Here is an 18668-nt window from a genome sequence, read left to right on the forward strand (position 1 = left end):
CTTTGAAGGTAGAAAAGCGCTATAAAAGTATTAAAGGGCTTTATAAATAAAGTTGGTATGGTATAACCCATTTATTTATTTATTAAATAAGCTCTGCTTCTTCCTACTCCTTTTCGGACATGCTGTAATGAAACAACTGTGTGAAGCATTACATTGTATCGTATGCATGTTCGAAATAAACTGAAACTGAACTCAACTGAACCCTGGTATCGATATTATCTAGTTATCATTGATACTATCCTGGTATTGATACTACCCTGATATCACTACCATGATACTACGCAGGTATTGATACTACCCTGGTATCGTTACTATCAATTCTACCCTGGTATCTATACTATCTACCATGGTATCGTAGATCAGTGCACCTCCTGTTTTGAACGTTACAAAATGTAGCTGGTGTACCTAATTTTGTGACCTGTCACATTATGCACCCAGCAAACGCAATCTGTCACATGTCGATTATACCTTCAGCAAAAAAAAAAATGTTACCGCTGCAAACTGGAAGAGGTGAAGTAATCTTAGTCCACACACAGACACACACACATGCACACACATCCACGTGCAGACGCGTTTGATGCAATCAGTACAGCTCGGTGATCCTTTGCGCCCTAACGATTGAGCTGTGGGCCGGTGGCGCGGCCCGTCGGCCGGCTCTGCCGCTGTGCATCTCATCAGGGTCCATTCATCACCTCGCGTCTTGTCTTCATCGCTGGCCCTCCATCACGGTCACCTCCCATTGACCTGCACACATGTGACACCAACAGCACCCCACACACACACACACACACACACACCAACACACACACACATTCACGTCATATGTTGCATGCTTACGTTGAAGCCTTCTATAGGATCTGTTGAACAAGACTTGGAGATGTACTTGCACTCGGAAGGTTTTTGCAAAATTTCCTGCAGATCAGCATTCAAATGACATGGCTGTTCACCATATTTCCATTAACTGGACCTGCGGCACGAAAAAAGAAAACATCTCTGCTGGCAGTTCATCGTTTGTGGTGGAATTTGAGTTTAAAATGTCAATATTTATCTCCTCTCCCACACTAGTATGTGTGCGCACACACACATTCTTGTATGTGTTACTGTACCTTCTTAAGACCTCCGAAAAATGCCTACCTCTTTAGGACCAGCCTTTCTAGATATATAAAGATTAGTATTTACAACATTAATAATATATACATACTATGCAAATTTAAAAAAGATAAGCTATTAGTTTTTTTTTGTTTTTTTTTGGAATTGGTTTTTAATCATCATTATTCACTTCAAGTCATTACAGTATGTCTCTGTATACATTTATTTTATTTTTTTATTAATTTTGGCCAAAGGTAGGTAGGTAGGTAGGTCTTTATTGTCATTGCACAAGTACAACGGAAAAGATTAGACAAACAAACCGTGTACAGGGTTACAGAACAGGAACGCTGATGGGTCGCCACAAGGCGCCCCGTAAAAGATGGGAAAAAGGTAAACGCAATCTAGACTGGGCTCCTAAGGGGGCCCAGTCTGGAGTGGGGGAAAAAACCTCAATAGCAAAGCACATATACATATTACAACATCCATCTCAAGATATCTAGCAACAGAGGGGAGGGAGTGGGGGCCATGGTGGTGATTTCGGTCCTAACTTGTTCACCGGTGGAAGATGGAAGGTACTTTTCCTTGTTGTTGTCTCAAGAAGGGTAGAAATACACACACACACACACACACACACGCGATCATGCTAATGGGAGTTAAACAGAAATTGGAGGCAAATGGATATGAATGCTCATTTGCAGGTTTTGATAACACAGCCACACCGACCCGTCTGGAGGTCAATCAATTTTAAAACAACAGTATGGGATAATTGTTATTCATTTGCTGTAGTTGTGTGTAAAGATAGGAAGTGAAGAAAATGACATTGTCGACGTTTTAAACTTTGCTTGAGAATTCAAGCCCAACATAACTGGAGCACTGGAGGTGGTCACCATGGCAACAGTAAAGATGCTATTCCTGTTATTCTAAGCCAACACAATTACAGTTTAACTACCAGTGAGTGACTGGTAAGGAAATAATTTACATTACATTAAACAACCCCCCGCAAACATTCCACACTCATCAGTCAAGCTGCAGGATTGGCGAGGGGAGCAGCAGAAGGTGCCGTCCCTTGGGGGGGGTGGCATCGGCGGGTGTGCTCAACACAAACGTAGGCCTAATCGCGCCGTTGTCTGCGTTCTGCTTGAGAGCATTCGCAGCCGCCGAGCCGGAGCACCTCGGGGTACCAGCCTGCTGCCGCTGCTATCTTGCTCCGTCTTTGTTTGTGCTTGTTCACGTTTGCTTCGCAGCGTCGATGAGTTCAGCCTCATTGCGCCATGTTGAGAAATTCCAGTTTGCGACTACCACAGAAGTCGAATGCAGACTTTTAGTGCGTTGCATTCCAAAGTGCTTCTTGGCCTGCTGCAGCTGCAGGGGAACCATCAGTCAACAGAGACCTGATCAATGCCATTGATTAGCAAACCGGTAGCTGGGATGCATCGCTTCCAGAGAACAATATGTCAGCATGTACTGGAAGTCAAAGGGGCCCGGCTGTGGAGTCTAAATGCAAAGAGAAGGCCTTTCCGGGATATTTGCTCCTGTCTTTGTGGAAGCGGTGACCATCTGCCGGAAAGCTTGGCGAGTTTGTTTGGGATTTGTCGAGCCTCTGCAGGAAGAACGGTCGCACAGAGGATGCTGGGTATGATGCCATGATGTATTTGTTGGGTTTTGTCTGGAGTTGTTGTCGGAGTTGGCGGCCAAGGTTCTCACGGGGGTAGGTGGTGCTAGATTGGTTGTCACGGCAACAGGCTATTTGACATCATCCACACCAGCGTGGATCATATTGATGGCCAATAGTGAATGGACATTCCTCAGTATCTAAACTATCACTCAATAAGCTAAACTATCACTCAATAAGCAAATGTTTACATTTGCCAGCATGGGGGAACCATCTGTTCTATAAAGACACATGTTATGTTTTTTTTATTTTTATGAAGGATCTGTGCATCACTGGCATTTGATTTTATGAATGTTCGACGTTTCTGTTTATCATTGGGGACAATTCTTGTTCTCTGGGATGTTTGCTATCTGCGACTTTTTTCTCATCTTGCACAAGAGTCAATCCACACAAACAATCCCTTGGTGTTTTCCAGCTTTATTCCGTCAAAGAGCGACATAGCGCTTGATCTACTAAAAGGTTTGTGTGTATTAAAACACATGCAAACTTGATAGAGCATGCAAAGTTGGTTTATTAAGGCAAGGCAAGGTTATTCATAGAGCACTATTCGTACACAAGGCAGTTCAAAGTGATTTACGGAAAATTAAAAGAAGGCAAAAATAAAAATATTAAATCATATTTCAAATTAAAATCAGAAAATACAATCATAATTAATTAAAATTAAAATCAATAGAATACTGTAGATAAAATAATTTCAGTTGTCATATGCACAATTAAATAAAAGTGTTTTCAGGCTAGATTTGAACATTGCCAACGTTGAGGCCTGTCTCACATCTTCAGGAAGACTATTCCAGAGTTTAGGGGCATAAAACTGAAACGCAGTTTCACCATGTTTGGTCCTGACTCTGAGCACCAGCAGGAGACCACTACCTGAGGTTCCCAGAGCTTGAGATGCTTCATATGGCTCTATCATGTCAGAGATGTACTTTGGCACAAGACCATGAAAAGACTTGTACACGGGGAGAGCTGTTTTTAAAGTCCGTTCTCTGAGCAACAGGAAGCCAGTGCAGTGACCTACGAACTGTACTATGGTCATATTTTCTGGTTCTAGACAGGACTCGAGCAGCAGCATTCTGGATGTACAGCTTGTTTGGAGAGCCCAGTGAGAAGGCCATTAAGCAGTCTAACCTGCTGGAGACAAAGACATGGATTAGTCTTTTTAAGTCAGATTTAGACATTATTCCTCTCTTTTTGGCAATGTTTTTCAGGTGGTAGAAAGCTGCTGATGTTATTGACTTAATGTGGCAGTTAAAGTTCAAGTCTGAGTCCATTATTCCCCCTGAATTTCCAACCTGATCGTTAGGTTTCAGGGAGAGGGTCTCAAGGTGACTAATAATAGTTTCTCTTTGCTTCTGCGGGCCAAAGACAATGATTTCAGTTTTGTCCGAGTTTAACTGAAGAACGTTGTTTTGCATCCACACACCGATCTGTTCGATGCCGCGACAAAGTGAATAAACAGGCCGACGCTGTTTTGCATTTTTATTTAGCACGTTTGAAATGTACGTGCAGACTGGCAGTTGCGCAGAAATGTTTGTGAGAAAGGAAGTGATCGTGCTACAGCTCCGTCTTACGTATGCCTGTCATTAATATGCACTGTCAAAAATAAAAAATATTCGAGATAGTCTATTTAGCAATATTACGTTACAATTGTACAGCTGCTGGATGACTTAAAGGGGCTGTTTGCAATTTGCTGACGGTTACATGTTTCAAACCAAAAAATATAACAATAACACATTGGCTATCTTATTTACCATTAGTGGTTTGTTTCTGTGTAGAGTTTGCATGTTCTCACCGTGACTGCGTGGGTTCCCTCCGGGTACTCCGGCTTCCTCCCACCTCCAAGGACATGCACCTGGGAATAGGTTGATTGACAACACTAAATTGGCCCTAGTGTGTGAATGTGAGTGTGAATGTTGTCTGTCTATCTGTGTTGGCCCTGTGATGAGGTGGTGACTTGTCCAGGGTGTACCCCGCCTTCCGCCCGAATGCAGCTGAGATAGGCTCCAGCACCCCCCCCCCCCCCCCCCCCCGCGACCCCGAACGGGACAAGCGGTTGAAAATGGATGGATGGATGGGTTTGTTTTAAAACACTCTATATTTTTCACTTATTGAACTAAATTACTAAATTTATGGAATAAAAAAATATTCTGGGCCACAAAAATAATTGGTGCTTACGGCAGTCACTCACCCTGTCTGGTCAACACCACACGTGCACACATACAAAAGCAGTCCAAGAGAAGCAACAAACAATTTGCAGTCATGTTGTTATGATTAGGTTAGGTTAATTTTATTTCGAACATGTATAAAGTTTCAATACGATACATCACATATTGTACATCTTTTCTTTTTTTTTTTTCCTTACAACATGTCTGAAAAAGAGTAGGAAGAAACAAAGCTTTTTAAATCCTACCCCCTTTCTACTTCACAGTATTTACTAACAAATACAGTATATTTGCTTCCTGTCCTCATTTTGTACACAATTTACATCAAAGAATTCTAAAAAAAAACAGTTATCTTCATCAATAGCTAAGTCAGTTATGATTCACCCAATGAAGTGAAATGAAAGTTATATAATTTTCAATAAGTTTAAGACATTTATCATAATTGTTCTTCGTTGATAGAATACATGATAGAATATACATTCAATGACACCTAACACTAACCATCCAATTTGCCATCATTAGCTAACACCTAAAGCTAATGTGTGTATACTTATACGTGGAATAATATGTTTTACGTCCTAGAAGCTGTAAGAAGGCAGGATAAAACGTTTAAAAAACATTGGAAGGTTTGCGCCCTCTATGCATCTGTGTTAATGTTGCAAACAGCCTCTTTAGGAGCTGAATAAGAAATGTAATTGATGCATTTTGGTGTCACATGACATTTTTTTTAACGACATTCCTTTCCTCATACATGTAAAAAAAAAGCTTTTTGCAATATGCATTTTTTCTTGCAGTTAGGGGCGGCCTGGCGAAGTTGGTAGAGTGGCCGTGCCAGCAATCGGAGGGTTGCTGGTTACTGGGGTTCAATCCCCACCTTCTACCATCCTAGTCACGTCCGTTGTGTCCTTGGGCAAGACACTTCACCCTTGCTCCTGATGGGTGCTGGTTAGCGCCTTGCATGGCAGCTCCCGCCATCAGTGTGTGAATGTGTGTGTGAATGGGTGAATGTGGAAATACTGTCAAAGCGCTTTGAGTACCTTGAAGGTAGAAAAGCGCTATACAAGTATAACCCATTTATCATTTATAGCGTGTCCTGTGAGCATGACTTCAGCACGCCAAAAAAGTGGGTTCTATTGTAGATGCTTCTGAAGTGCCTAGAAAAATGTGGTAGATGTCTGCTGCTTGTTTCAAAAAGTAGGAGCATGATAACATGAATGTGCAGTAAATGAGTGGCTCCATGGTGAAAGCCGCATACCACACGCAATAACCTAAATAGAGGGGTTTGCACCAGTTATCTATTGCCTATACCAGGGGTGGGCAATTAATTTTTACCGGGGGCCGCATGAGCTATCCGAGCACTGCTGGAGGGCCACATCGACAATATTTCAATTAAATTTTGCTCAATATTATTTTTGATATATACCGTAAGATAAATAATAATAATAATAATAATAATTAATAATAATAGTAATACTTCAACATAGTGTGTGTAACAGCATTCCATGACTAATATAAATAAATTTACATTAATAATAAATGACAGTAAAATAAGCACACGTATGACTGAGGAGTCATAGTGTAACTTTGTGTGGTGTTTGAGTTGTCCGACTTTTTGTGTGGCCATAAACGCACCAGTGGTTTAGTGCTATGCGTGTTGGTGACAGATGACAAGTTGGTTTTGGCCTGGTTTGTACGGCAGAGAATGACTAGTTTTTCGAGATAGAATTGTTTTACTCATGTTTTTGGTGTGGTTATGTCCGAATATAAACAGTTTTGCTCAATAAAGTGATCGATATAATTCCTGTCCTCGAAGCATCTCGATAGACGTTACAATAATTGAACGGTGTTCAATTGAACGGTGTTGACGAACACCATTAGGGCCGCTTGTTGTCACTGTCACTCAAAGTTGCATTGCAAAATTCCATAGAATAAATATGTTTATTTTGTTTAGAATTCAGATGGGATTTGATTTGGTGCGCGGCATATACTTGCTGCGCGCAGCAGACGCTTGAGCAGTGCGCAATTGCGAAGGCACGCACCTTAGGTGAGGGGACGTTGCTTTGCAGTCTATGTCTTGTTGAAAACACGCCATTCCTCATCAACTTTTCTCTTTTTAGCGTCTCGGGTGTAAACCGTGCATCACTTGTCGCTGCATGTGCACCTTCACTCGCAGGTTACACACGGACACACGCCCATAAATAATACTTTTCAAAATAAAAGCAGCACAGTTGTATTGCGCGCACGACATAGATGTTTTTTCAACTTTATTTTGTAATTGCAGCTGTTCACATTCACTCACAATCACGCACACGCATACGTCCACCCGGAAGTAAAACAAATAACGATTTTCAAAACAAAAGCAGCACCGTTGTATTGCACACTCGACATAGATACTTTTTTAAATTTATTTTGTCATTTATAATTGGCCTCACGCGGGCCGGACAGGGACGCACAAAGGGCCGGATGCGGCCCGCGGGCCGCAGAATGCCCAGGTCTGGCCTATACAGTCTTAGTAGATCACATGCAACGTGCCAACTAATAGTACACTCAATTTTATAGTTTGCACACATCGTTTAGCGCGTTGGATCTTAACAGATCAGGCCCATAGAGGGCAAAAGTAGGCAGTGCAGGGTCGCCATGACAACTACAAAGATGCTACTGACAAGCCAGTACGGCATTGACAATGCAGCAGTGATGTTTTGTTCATGTAATCTGCTTGCTTTGTCGTCCCTTTATTGTAGCCCCACCAGCGTATAACAATAGCATCCAAGAAAAATTATGTTTCCTAAAAATAGGACGTTATTTAGAAAGATGTTGATGCAACCCAGTACCATTTGCATTTGTTGGGAGATCCAAGGTGTAAGCACAGAGTGAGGGCAATTACGTGTTGGACAAAGACAGCTGCAGGACATGCAGCATTGTGTTATTTGACCTTGTCGTTTCTTCAACTGCAGATAAGCTGCCATACCAACCCATTGGCAGCTCAAGAAATAGAGATAAAAAAATAATTTGATATTGCAGTTTTTTAAACCTTCTCAGGTGACTTCCATTTGGTGGCGACTCAAGTGGGAGCAGCAAAGGGCAGACGGCACAAAGTAGGCAGACATTAGGGTTCTTGCTGCTTTCTAGAGCCGTGTGGTTGCTTTTGTTCAAGTTAAAGGCTGCTTTCTACGGCCAAGGGGCATTACTGTGCTTAAAGTGGTGCTCCTTTTGCTGTGTTAAAATGCCAAAGAGCTCTTGTGACTGAGCTCTGACTTCGACACATGAGACGTATTTGTACTATTGAATTTTTGGGCTTTCTTTGAAGCAGACATCTACAAAGTTTTCAATTGCTTTTTATACACATTCATTTTTGCAGTCAAGAGCGAATATAATAAAAGAAAGTTAAAGCAATGATGGGGAATAATTGTGCGTTTTTGACTCAGAGGTGACACTGCAGACTTGATATGTATTGTGGTGAACGCTGTTTAATTACATCATATATTTTATAGAGCTGTCAAAAATAACGAGTGAACTCATGTGATTAATTAAAAATATTGCGTTAATCATGTATCAACGCAAATTTATCACCCAATTTATTTTGACCTCACATGCTCCTTTAACTTGAATAACGGATGGTTACCTGAAAGGTGGCGGGGTTGTTGTACTGTCAGTGATCAGGTTAAAGGGGGACTGTACTTTTTTTATTTTATTTTGGCTATCATTCGCAATCCTTGTTTAAGACAAGCACATTTGTTTAAATGTTTAATGCATTTTAACTAGTAAAACAATGTGAGCAAAAGTCAGTTTTTTAATGGAGCCTTTAGGAGTCGCTCAATCTGCCTATAAAGCGCTTTAAAAATATCCAAACACTTTCATCATGGTTTTATATACAAAACCAGTGAAGTTGGCACGTTGTGTAAATTGTCTATAAAAACAAATAACAATGATTTACAAATCCTTTTCAATCTATATTCAATTGAATACACTGCAAAGACAAGATATTTAACTTTCAAAAGGGTAAACTGAATTTTTTGCAAATATTAGCTCATTTGGAATTTGATGCCTGCATTATGTTTCAACGTGTTTTACAAGTGGCAAAAAAGACTGAGAAAGTTGAAGAATGCTCATCAAACACTTATTTGGAACATCCCACAGGTGAACAGGCTAATTGGGAACCGGTGGGTGTCATGATTGGGTATAAAAGCAGCTTCCATGAAATGCTCAGTCATTCACAAACAAGGATGGGGCGAATGTCACCACTTTGTGAACAAATGCGTGAGCAAATTGTCGAACAGTTTAAGAAAAACATTTCCCAACAAGCTATTGCAAGGAATTTAGGGATTTCACCTTCAACAGTCCGTAATATCATCAAAAGTTTCAGAGAATCCGGAGAAATCACTGCACGTAAGCAGCAAGGCCGAAAACCAACATTGAATGCCCTTTCGATCCCTCAAGCGGTACTGCATCAAAAACCGACATCAATGTGTAAAGGATATCACCACATGGGCTCAGGAACACTTCAGAAAACCACTGCCAGTAACTATAGTTCGTTGCTACATCTGTAAGTGCAAGTTAAAACTCTACTAAGCAAAGCGAAAGCCATTTATCAACAACATCCAGAAACGCCGCCGGCTTCGCTGGGCCCAAGCTCATCTTAGATGGACTGATGCAAAGTGGAAAAGTGTTCTGTGGTCTGACGAGTCCACGTTTCAAATTGTTTTTGGAAACTGTGGACGTTGTGTCCTCTGGACCAAAGACGAAAAAAAGCATCCGGATTGTTATAGGCGCAAAGTTCAAACGCCAGCATCTGTGATGGTATGGGGGTGTATTAGTGCCCAAGGCATGGGTAACTTACACATCTGTGAAGGCACCATTAATGCTGAAAGGTACATACAGGTTTTGGAGCAACATATGTTGCCATCCAAGCAACGTCTTTTTCATGGACGCCCCTGCTTATTTCAGCAAGACAATGCCAAGCCTCATTCTGCGCGTGTTACAACATCGTGGCTTCGTAGAAAAAGAGTGCAGGTACTAGACTGGCCTGCCTGTAGTCCACACCTGTCTCCCATTGAAAATGTGTGGCTCATTATGAAGCGTAAAATACAACAACGGAGACCCCGGACTGTTGAACAACTTAAGCTGTACATCAAGCAAGAATGGGAAAGAATTTCACCTGAAAATCTTCAAAAATTGGTCTCGTCAGTTCCCAAACGTTTACTGAGTGTTGTTTAAAGGAAAGGCCATATAACACTGTGGTAAAAATGTCCCTGTGCCAATGTTCTTGTAATGTGTTGCTGCCATTACATTCTAAGTTAATGATTATTTGCAAAAAAAAATTAAGTTTCTCAGTTCGAACATTAAATATCTTGTCTTTGCAGTGTATTCAATTGAATATAAGTTGAAAAGGATTTGCAAATCATTGTATTCTGTTTTTATTTACGATTCACACAACGTGCTAACTTCACTGGTTTTGGGTTTTGTACATTCCGTAAGTATATATGTAATATAGTAATAATCACATGAATAATAAATTGTAATATTTACATATTTTGATCATTTTAAGCATACGTCAGCACACTAATTTCACAGACATGACGTCCGCTTTTTCCTTCCACAACATCACTGATTACTGCAGACTTCATGAGAGACAACAAACACGATAAAACATCACTTACTGTACAATGTCTGCTTTCACTGGGATGCCAACTGATATGATGTTGATATATTTTAGTTTAGATAAAGAATGACTCATAATCCTTGCTACGAGAAAAGGGGGTGGAACCAAGCGTTGTTTCGTGTCTTTCTCGCTATGTGCGGTTTTAAATTGGATACCAAAGTTGACCAAGTTGTGGGAATATGTCCTCATCCTTCTACTATCAAGGTGAGAGACATGATTTATGATCTAGAATAAACTGTCACAAGCTCCTACGCGAGGAAGCATCTTAAAAGCTGATGATGTCAATATAGCAGCACAAGCAAGTTAGCTCTCCGTGAGCTATAAATAGTTTGTCTGCGGTAGCGCTTATAATAACAATATCCCTAATAGTCGGTTAATATTCAGGCCAAGAAATGTAAATGGAGTATTGTTGGCACTTTATGGGCGAAATAAAGGACCTCCCATTGACTCGATTTTAAACTGACTTTAATTTACATTTATTTATGAGTTAGAATGCATTGAAAAAAAAATGTATTAGGCTTTTTGTCTCTCAGAATGATTGCGAACGATAGGCAAAATTCCCCCCAAAAAGTGCAGTTCCCCTTTAATGCGTACACAGCAGTTCAAAGATGAGCGAGGAGACTCCGACAGATTTCGCCTCAAAATGCATACCCCGAAGGGACTTTAGATAAAACTGTTACCATGTTTTGAGCAAATAAATTATGTATATTTATTAAAACATTTTAAAATTATGTTTGTGTATGATAATCTGACAAGAAAATTGCATTTTTTGTCAAAATATTGTTTTTTGTTTTTTTAAAGTTATTAACATTTTTGCAATTAATTTACTGTAATTAATCTTGATTATTCCCTATTTAAAAGTATATTTAATCAGATTTTTTTTCAAATGACAGATGTAGTATTTTAGTGTGGCATCAATATAGTTTGACACCATATTTAACGTTTCCAAAAAAGATTGAGGGTTGCCCTTAGAACCACTAAGATGGCTTTAACTCAGGGGTCGGCAACCTTTACCACTCAAAGAGCCATTTTGGCAAGTTTCACACATTAAAGAAAGTAATGGGAGCCACAAAAATGTTTTTAAAATTTAAAATGAAAAACACCGCATACAAAGCTTGCATGCTTTGTGCTATGTTAACCAGGGGTCTCAGACTCACGCGCCGGCACGCACTTTAATGTGGGAATTTGATGTTAGTGTAGCCCGCGAGTTTTGGATGAATGTCGCTTGCGTCACACTTGCCAACCCTCTCATTTTTCCCGGGAGACTCCCGAATATCAGAGTGTGCTGACACTGCATTTGGCGCCCTCTACAGTCTGCCCAATCAGTGTACATGCTCGGCCACAAGTGGAATGCAGCTTTGGCTTGCGTACGTAAGAGACAGCAAGGCTACTAACTCAGCAGCCACACATCTTACACTGACGGTACCAATACCCAGAATCCCATGCAGCCCTAACTCTTCCGCTCAACCAACCACGAAGAGGGGGGGGGGGGTTGATGTGTGGGGGGATTTGGTGGTAGCGGGGTGTATAATGTAGACCGGAAGAGTTAGGACTGCATGGGATTCTGGGTAATGGTTGTGTTGTGTTTATGTTGTGTTACAGTGGGATGTTCTCCAGAAATGTGTTTTTCATTCTTTTTTGGTGTGGGTTCACAGTGTGGCGCATATTTGTAACGTAACAATGTTGAAGTTGTTTGATACGGCTACCGTCAGTGTAAGCTGTGTGGCTGATGAGTAACTATGCTTTGCTGTCTCATGTGTGAGCAAGTAATAACAACATGCAACATGTGGCTGGCCTTGGCACGCTGTAAGTATATGCTATAGAGGACAATTACTGCAGTGCAATTAGGGCACGCCCTTTATATAGTAATTAGAGTGTTAATAGGATTATTTTTCCCTGGGAGTAGTCTATGAGAGACACTGACATCCATAAGTCTCCTGGGAAAATCGAGGGGGTCGGCATGCATGTAGCCGAGCCGCATCAGAGTGGTCAAGGAGCCGCATGCGGCTCCGGAGCCGCGGGTTGCCGACCCCTGCTTTAACTTAAGGCTACATGTTTAAAGGCCTACTGAAATGAAATGTTCTTATTCAAACGGGGATAGCAGATCCATTTTATGTGTCATACTTGATAATTTCGCTATATTGCCATATTTTTGCTGAAAGGATTTAGTAGAGATCATCGACGTCAAAGTTTGCAACTTTTGGTCGCTGATAAAAAAAGCCTTGCCTGTACCGGAAGTAGCGTGACGTCACAGGTTGAAGGGCTCCTCACATTTCCCCCTTGTTTACACCAGCAGCGAGAGCGATTCGGACGGAAAAAAGCAACGATTACCCCATTAATTTGAGCGAGGATGAAAGATTTGTGGATGAGGAACGTGAGAGTGAAGGACTAGAGTGCAGTGCAGGACGTATCTTTTTTCGCTCTGACCGTAACTTAGGTACAAGGGCTCATTGGATTCCACACTTTCTCCTTTTTCTATTGTGGATCACGGATTTGTATTTTAAACCACCTCGGATACTATATCCTCTTGAAAATGAGAGTCGAGAACGCGAAATGGACATTCACATTGACTTTTATCTCCACCACAATACATCGGTGAAGCACTTTAGCTACGAAGCTAACGTGATAGCATCGTGCTTAAATGCATATAGAAACAAAATAAATAAGCCCCTGACTGGAAGGATAGACAGAAGATCAACATTACTACCAAACTCTGGACCTGTAACCACACGATTAATGCTGTACCGCCGGACGAAGCCTAGCAATGCTGTTTCTAACGACGCCATTGAAGCTAACTTAGCTACGGGACCTCGACAGAGCTATGCTAAAAACATTAGCTATCCAGCTACGCCAGCTCTCATCTGCTCATCAACACCCGTGCTCACCTGCATTCCAGCGATCGACGGCGCAACGAAGGACTTCACCCGATCATCGATGCGGTCAGCGGCTAGCGTCGGATAGCGCGTCTGCTATCCAACTCAAAGTCCTCCTGGTTGTGTTGCTGCAGCCAGCCGCTAATACACCGATCCCACCTACAGCTTTCTTCTTTGCAGTCTTCATTGTTCATTAAACAAATTGCAAAAGATTCACCAACACAGATGTCCAGAATGCTGTGGAATTTTGCGATGAAAACAGAGCTGTTTGTATTGGGATACAATGTGTCCGAATATTTCCGCTTCAACCATTGACGTCACGCGCAAATGTCATCATACCTAGACGTTTTCAACCGGAAGTTTCCCGGGAAATTTAAAATTGCACTTTATAAGTTAACCCGGCCGTATTGGCATGTGTTGCAATGTTAAGATTTCATCATTGATGTATAAACTATCAGACTGCGTGGTCGGTAGTAGTGGGTTTCAGTATGCCTTTAAACACAATGTTGCTTTAAAGTGCAATAAACATAACACTTGATGCGAAAAAAATGAGTATTTTCAGCATCTCTGGGTAGCAGTGATGGAGCACACCACATAGACTATGTTATTTTAAATAACTTTGTTTCATTGCTTTAAAAGTGGTCATTCGCCGCTAGGTACTCCAATTTTATCCTCGCTCAAGAGTTGTTTTTCATCTGGCCTTGCAATCTGCCTTGCTATTTTATTCTGCAGCACAGCATGTCATCAAAAACAATACAATAAAATCTCATTTTTGTTTGCTCCTTTTTTTTCCGCAGACATTCGCGACCGCAGGAAAAAGCCGGTGATGCTGTTCATTCACGGAGGCTCCTACATGGAAGGCACCGGAAACATGTTTGACGCCAGCGTGCTCGCCGCCTATGGCAACGTCATCGTGGTGACCATGAACTATCGTCTTGGGGTGCTGGGTGAGTGGAGCGAAGGTTTTTTTCTCTGTTGAAATCTGTAGCTGCGGGAAGAAAAAAAGTCACTTTTGAATAAATTAATGAGATCTTTTTTTATAAAGTCTGATCTTATGGTTATAGTTTGTAATGTATATAAAGTACTGTAGGCATAGTTTTTAATAATAGCAGCTGGAAGGTCTTTATAATTGCTGTTTTGGAACACTGACTCTCATCTGCATTCCATTACCTGATGCTTGGCAAGGCACCTTTTTTTGCTAACTCTTCAACTATTACCACTTTATGCAATACAAGTAATGTAATGATAACAATAATGATTTTAAAAAGAAAATGCAAAAAAATGTGTCTATATTTTTAATTTAACTTGTCAGAGTTGTTCAACGAAATGGTTGTTTAGGGGACCACGTTTTCCAGAAAGCTAAGAACCGGGGAACCAGACTTTTCCCTTCACTATTACTGTTGTTTTATATATTCCGGAGAAACGACATCTTTTACAGTAGACTTTGGTTTTGGTCTGTTTTGTCAGAGTTACAGGAGTACTCTGCTCTTTTTAGGGACCTTCTGCAAACAAGCAAGACAAAGGCCTTGTTCACACTAGAGGTCAATTCCAATTTTTTTTGCCCATATGTTACCTGTATCTAATTTTTGTATGTCAATGTGAACAGTGCAACTCTGAATTTTTCAAAGTCCTCTTTCGTATGTGGCTATAAATCGGATATGTACAGTCGTGGTTAAAAGTTTACATACACTTGTAAAGAACATAATGTCATGGCTGTCTTGAGTTTCCAATAATTTCTATAACTCTTATTTTTTTGTGATAGAGTGATTGGAGCACATAATTGTTGGTCACAAAAAACATTCATGAAGTTTGTTTTTTTTGCGAATTTATTATGGGTCTACTGAAAATGTGACCAAATCTGCTCGGTCAAAAGTATACATACAGCAATGTTAATATTTGCTTACATGTCCCTTGGCAAGTTTCACTGCAATAAGGCGCTTTTGGTAGCCATACACAAGCTTCTGGCAAGCTTCTGGTTGAATTTTTGACCACTCCTCTTGACAAAATTGGTGCAGTTCAGCTAAATTTGTTGGTTTTCTGACATAGACTTGTTTCTTCAGCATTGTCCACATGTGGTTTAATGGGGTTTAAGTCAGGACTTTTGGAAGGCCATTCTAAAACCTTAATTATAGCCTGATTTAGCCATTCCTTTACCACTTTGACGTGTGTTTGGGCTCATTGTCCTGTTGGAACACCAACTGCGCCCAAGACCCAACCTCCGGGCTGATGATTTTAGGTTGTCCTGAAGAATTTGGAGGTAATCCTCCTTTTTCATTGTCCCATTTACTCTCTGTAAAGCACCAGTTCCATTGGCAGCAAAACAGGCCCAGAGCATAATACTACCACCACCATGCTTGACGGTAGGTGTGGTGTTCCTGGGATTAAAGGCCTCACCTTTTCTCCTCCAAACATATTGCTGCAAATTGTGGCCAAACAGCTAAATTTTTGTTTCATCGGACCACAGAACTTTCCTCCAGAAGGTCTTATCTTTGTCCATGTGATCAGCAGCTAACTTTAGACGAGCCTTAAGGTGTCGCTTCTGGAGCAAGGGCTTCCTTCTTGCATGGTAGCCTCTCAGTCCATGGTGATGCAAAACACGCTTTACTGTGGACACTGACACCTGTGTTCCAGCAGCTTCCAATTCATTGCAGACCTGCTTTTTGGTGGTTCTTGGTTGACTCTTGGTCATGCTGACCAATTTTCTCTCAGCAACAGGTGATAGCTTGCGTTTTCTTCAATCAATCAATCGATGTTTATTTATATAGCCCTAAATCACAAGTGTCTCAAAGGGCTGTCCTTATTGTGGCAGTGACAAAACTGTGCCATGCACTTTATAATCATGATAAATTGTCTGCACAGTTGCTCTTGGGGCCTTAAGCTGTTTTGAAATGGCTCCAAGTGACTTTCCTGACTTGTTAAAGTCAATGATTCGTTTTTTCAGATCTGGGCTGAGTTCCTTTGACTTTCCCATTGTCACGTTTGTAACAGAGTCTAATGACTGCATCACTTGAGCCCTATTTAAATGGGCTCAGAGAAGTCAACAGGTGTCATCAATCATAGTCACTTACATGAAGTTAAGAGGCCATGCCATGAAGCTAATTTGATTTGATTGTAACTTTTGTACATCACCAAAATTGATCATGTATGTTGCTGTATGTATACTTTTGACGCAGCAGATGTGGTCACATTTTCAGTAGACCCATAATACATTCATAAAAGAACCAAACTTCATGAATGTTTTTTGTGACAAACAAGTATGTGCTCCAATCACTCTATCACAAAAAAATAAGAGTTTTAGAATTTGTTGGAAACTCAAGACAGCCATGACATTATGTTCTTTACAAGTGTATGTAAACTTTGAAACCACGACTGTATGTGAAGCGACTGCAGTTTGAATGCTTTGGCTGCATTCATCCGACCAGAACGTCATCAAAAAGTGATAAGTGTCATATTTCTTTGCCAAAATAGACTGTTGCAAAATAAATCGTTGACAAATAAGCAGAAAACAGGCAACAATAATGTTTAAAGAGGCCTAATTATGTAAAACCAACATCCAACCTGATGGTACCTGCTTATGTGTATTTGGGATCTGCATAAGTCCTGAAAATGTGAATTCAAAACGTAAAGGAATTGCAAAGATAATTATAAAACATAAATATAAAAAAATCTTGCCTTTCTTTCTACTTCCTCCAAATGGTCCGTTTGGAATTTGTCGGTCCTGTGACGTTTTTCAGACATGAGACGTCTGCAGGTCTATCTATCACGAAGGCTTACCCAAAGGTCTTTGCGTGAGTCCGCCATTCTATTTAATATTTGAGTATTTGTAGTCCAAGCGACACAATGCCGATGGTACGACACAAAAGACCGAAAATGATCTGTTGTTGGTTGTTTTAACCAGCACAAATCACTACACACATTTTTAGCCTCATCTGAAGTAAGAAAGTTCCTTACTTTTATTTTTTATGATTTGTGGCAATGCACCTTCAACTCTTCGTGTGTGCAAAGCACTTCGAAGAGTCCTGCTTCAGAAACCTGCGCCAGTATGAAGTTGCATTTTCCAATAAACTACAGTTATTGGCGGGCTCTGTGACTACTATTTATGGCAATGGAGGAGACAATGAAACGGTAAGTAATTACAGTACGTTAGAAATGTGTGAATGATACGTTAGCAATGTTAACTGGAGTTGTTGTGGAGCTAGCTTAGCCTTCTAATGAAAGACAATAGCATCACCGTCCTGCACCAAAATAAGTAAGGATTTTCCTAAAAACTACTTTTGATTGGATCAGTGCCTGTGTTTGGCAATGGACGAGTAAGTAATATGATCCGTTATTTTGTTTGCAATGTCGCTCGTAGCTTGTAGCTTAGTTTATAGCCTTGAGCGTCAATTGTTTACTACTCGAAGCAGCTGTGTAGCGGAGTTGTTTACATGACGTACAATATAAACGCCTTTTATTGTCAATACACGCCCAGGGTCTAGCAATACAAAGTTACAGACTCGGTAGAAGTTTAACCTAAGCCAGTTTATTGTTCCAACCTGTACGTCAGGCGGGCTTCGTTCCCCTCTCTCGTCCGCCAGCATTCTGTCCTTGGTGCCAACAACAAAACACGGTGAGCCTGCTGATCCCGCTCTATCTTATGGGATGTTATGTTTTGGTGCAAGTCAATCAAAACAGATGGCTGGTGGCGGTCACCGATGTCCGTAGTGCACAATGAAAGCAAGAAAGCGAAAAAACTACAAAACATTTCTGCCAGGCGGGGGGAAATGGTTAATATGCATTAAACAACTCTCAAAACGAACAGTTTTAAAAGGGAGCATAAAAAAGTGGCTTGAGGTTATGTGTGTAAAACAAAATCTATGCAATTTTTTCACCAAAGAATAATCATTACATGTTATGTACTGTAGGCCACAAGGAAATGTTTTATGTGTAGAAAAAAAAATTATGATATGACTTCTTTAAGGAACTCGCGTCGATGTTCCTCCAGCTGTCTCCGACTGCTCGTCACACACTCTTTGGAGCAAACATCGGAGCAAATATTCCCGCAAACTGCAAGAGTCAAATTGCTTACTCTCTTCTTTCTTAATGTTCTACGTGCCATAATTCTGTTCAGAAAATTCCATAAAAAGATCAGATTTGACAAAAAAATCTGAATTGTACAATCCTACCCTGCAGCGAGAACATAGCCAAAGATCTCTTCTATTAAGGCACTTTAG

General features: G+C 40.8%; 1 protein-coding gene across 3 annotated transcripts in view; it reads left to right on the forward strand.

Annotated features, from left to right (window-relative positions):
* The window catches only part of nlgn2a (neuroligin 2a), a 244268-nt gene that overhangs the window by 142346 nt on the left and 83254 nt on the right, over positions 1–18668 (forward strand). For all 3 annotated transcript variants that reach the window (XM_062065372.1, XM_062065373.1, XM_062065374.1), the window contains one exon: positions 14253–14402. In XM_062065372.1, coding sequence (XP_061921356.1) covers positions 14253–14402 — 150 coding nt within the window. The remainder of the gene's footprint in view (positions 1–14252; positions 14403–18668) is intronic.

This window comes from Entelurus aequoreus, linkage group LG12 (assembly GCF_033978785.1).
Source record: "Entelurus aequoreus isolate RoL-2023_Sb linkage group LG12, RoL_Eaeq_v1.1, whole genome shotgun sequence".
In the NCBI taxonomy this organism is placed as follows: Eukaryota; Metazoa; Chordata; class Actinopteri; order Syngnathiformes; family Syngnathidae; genus Entelurus; species Entelurus aequoreus.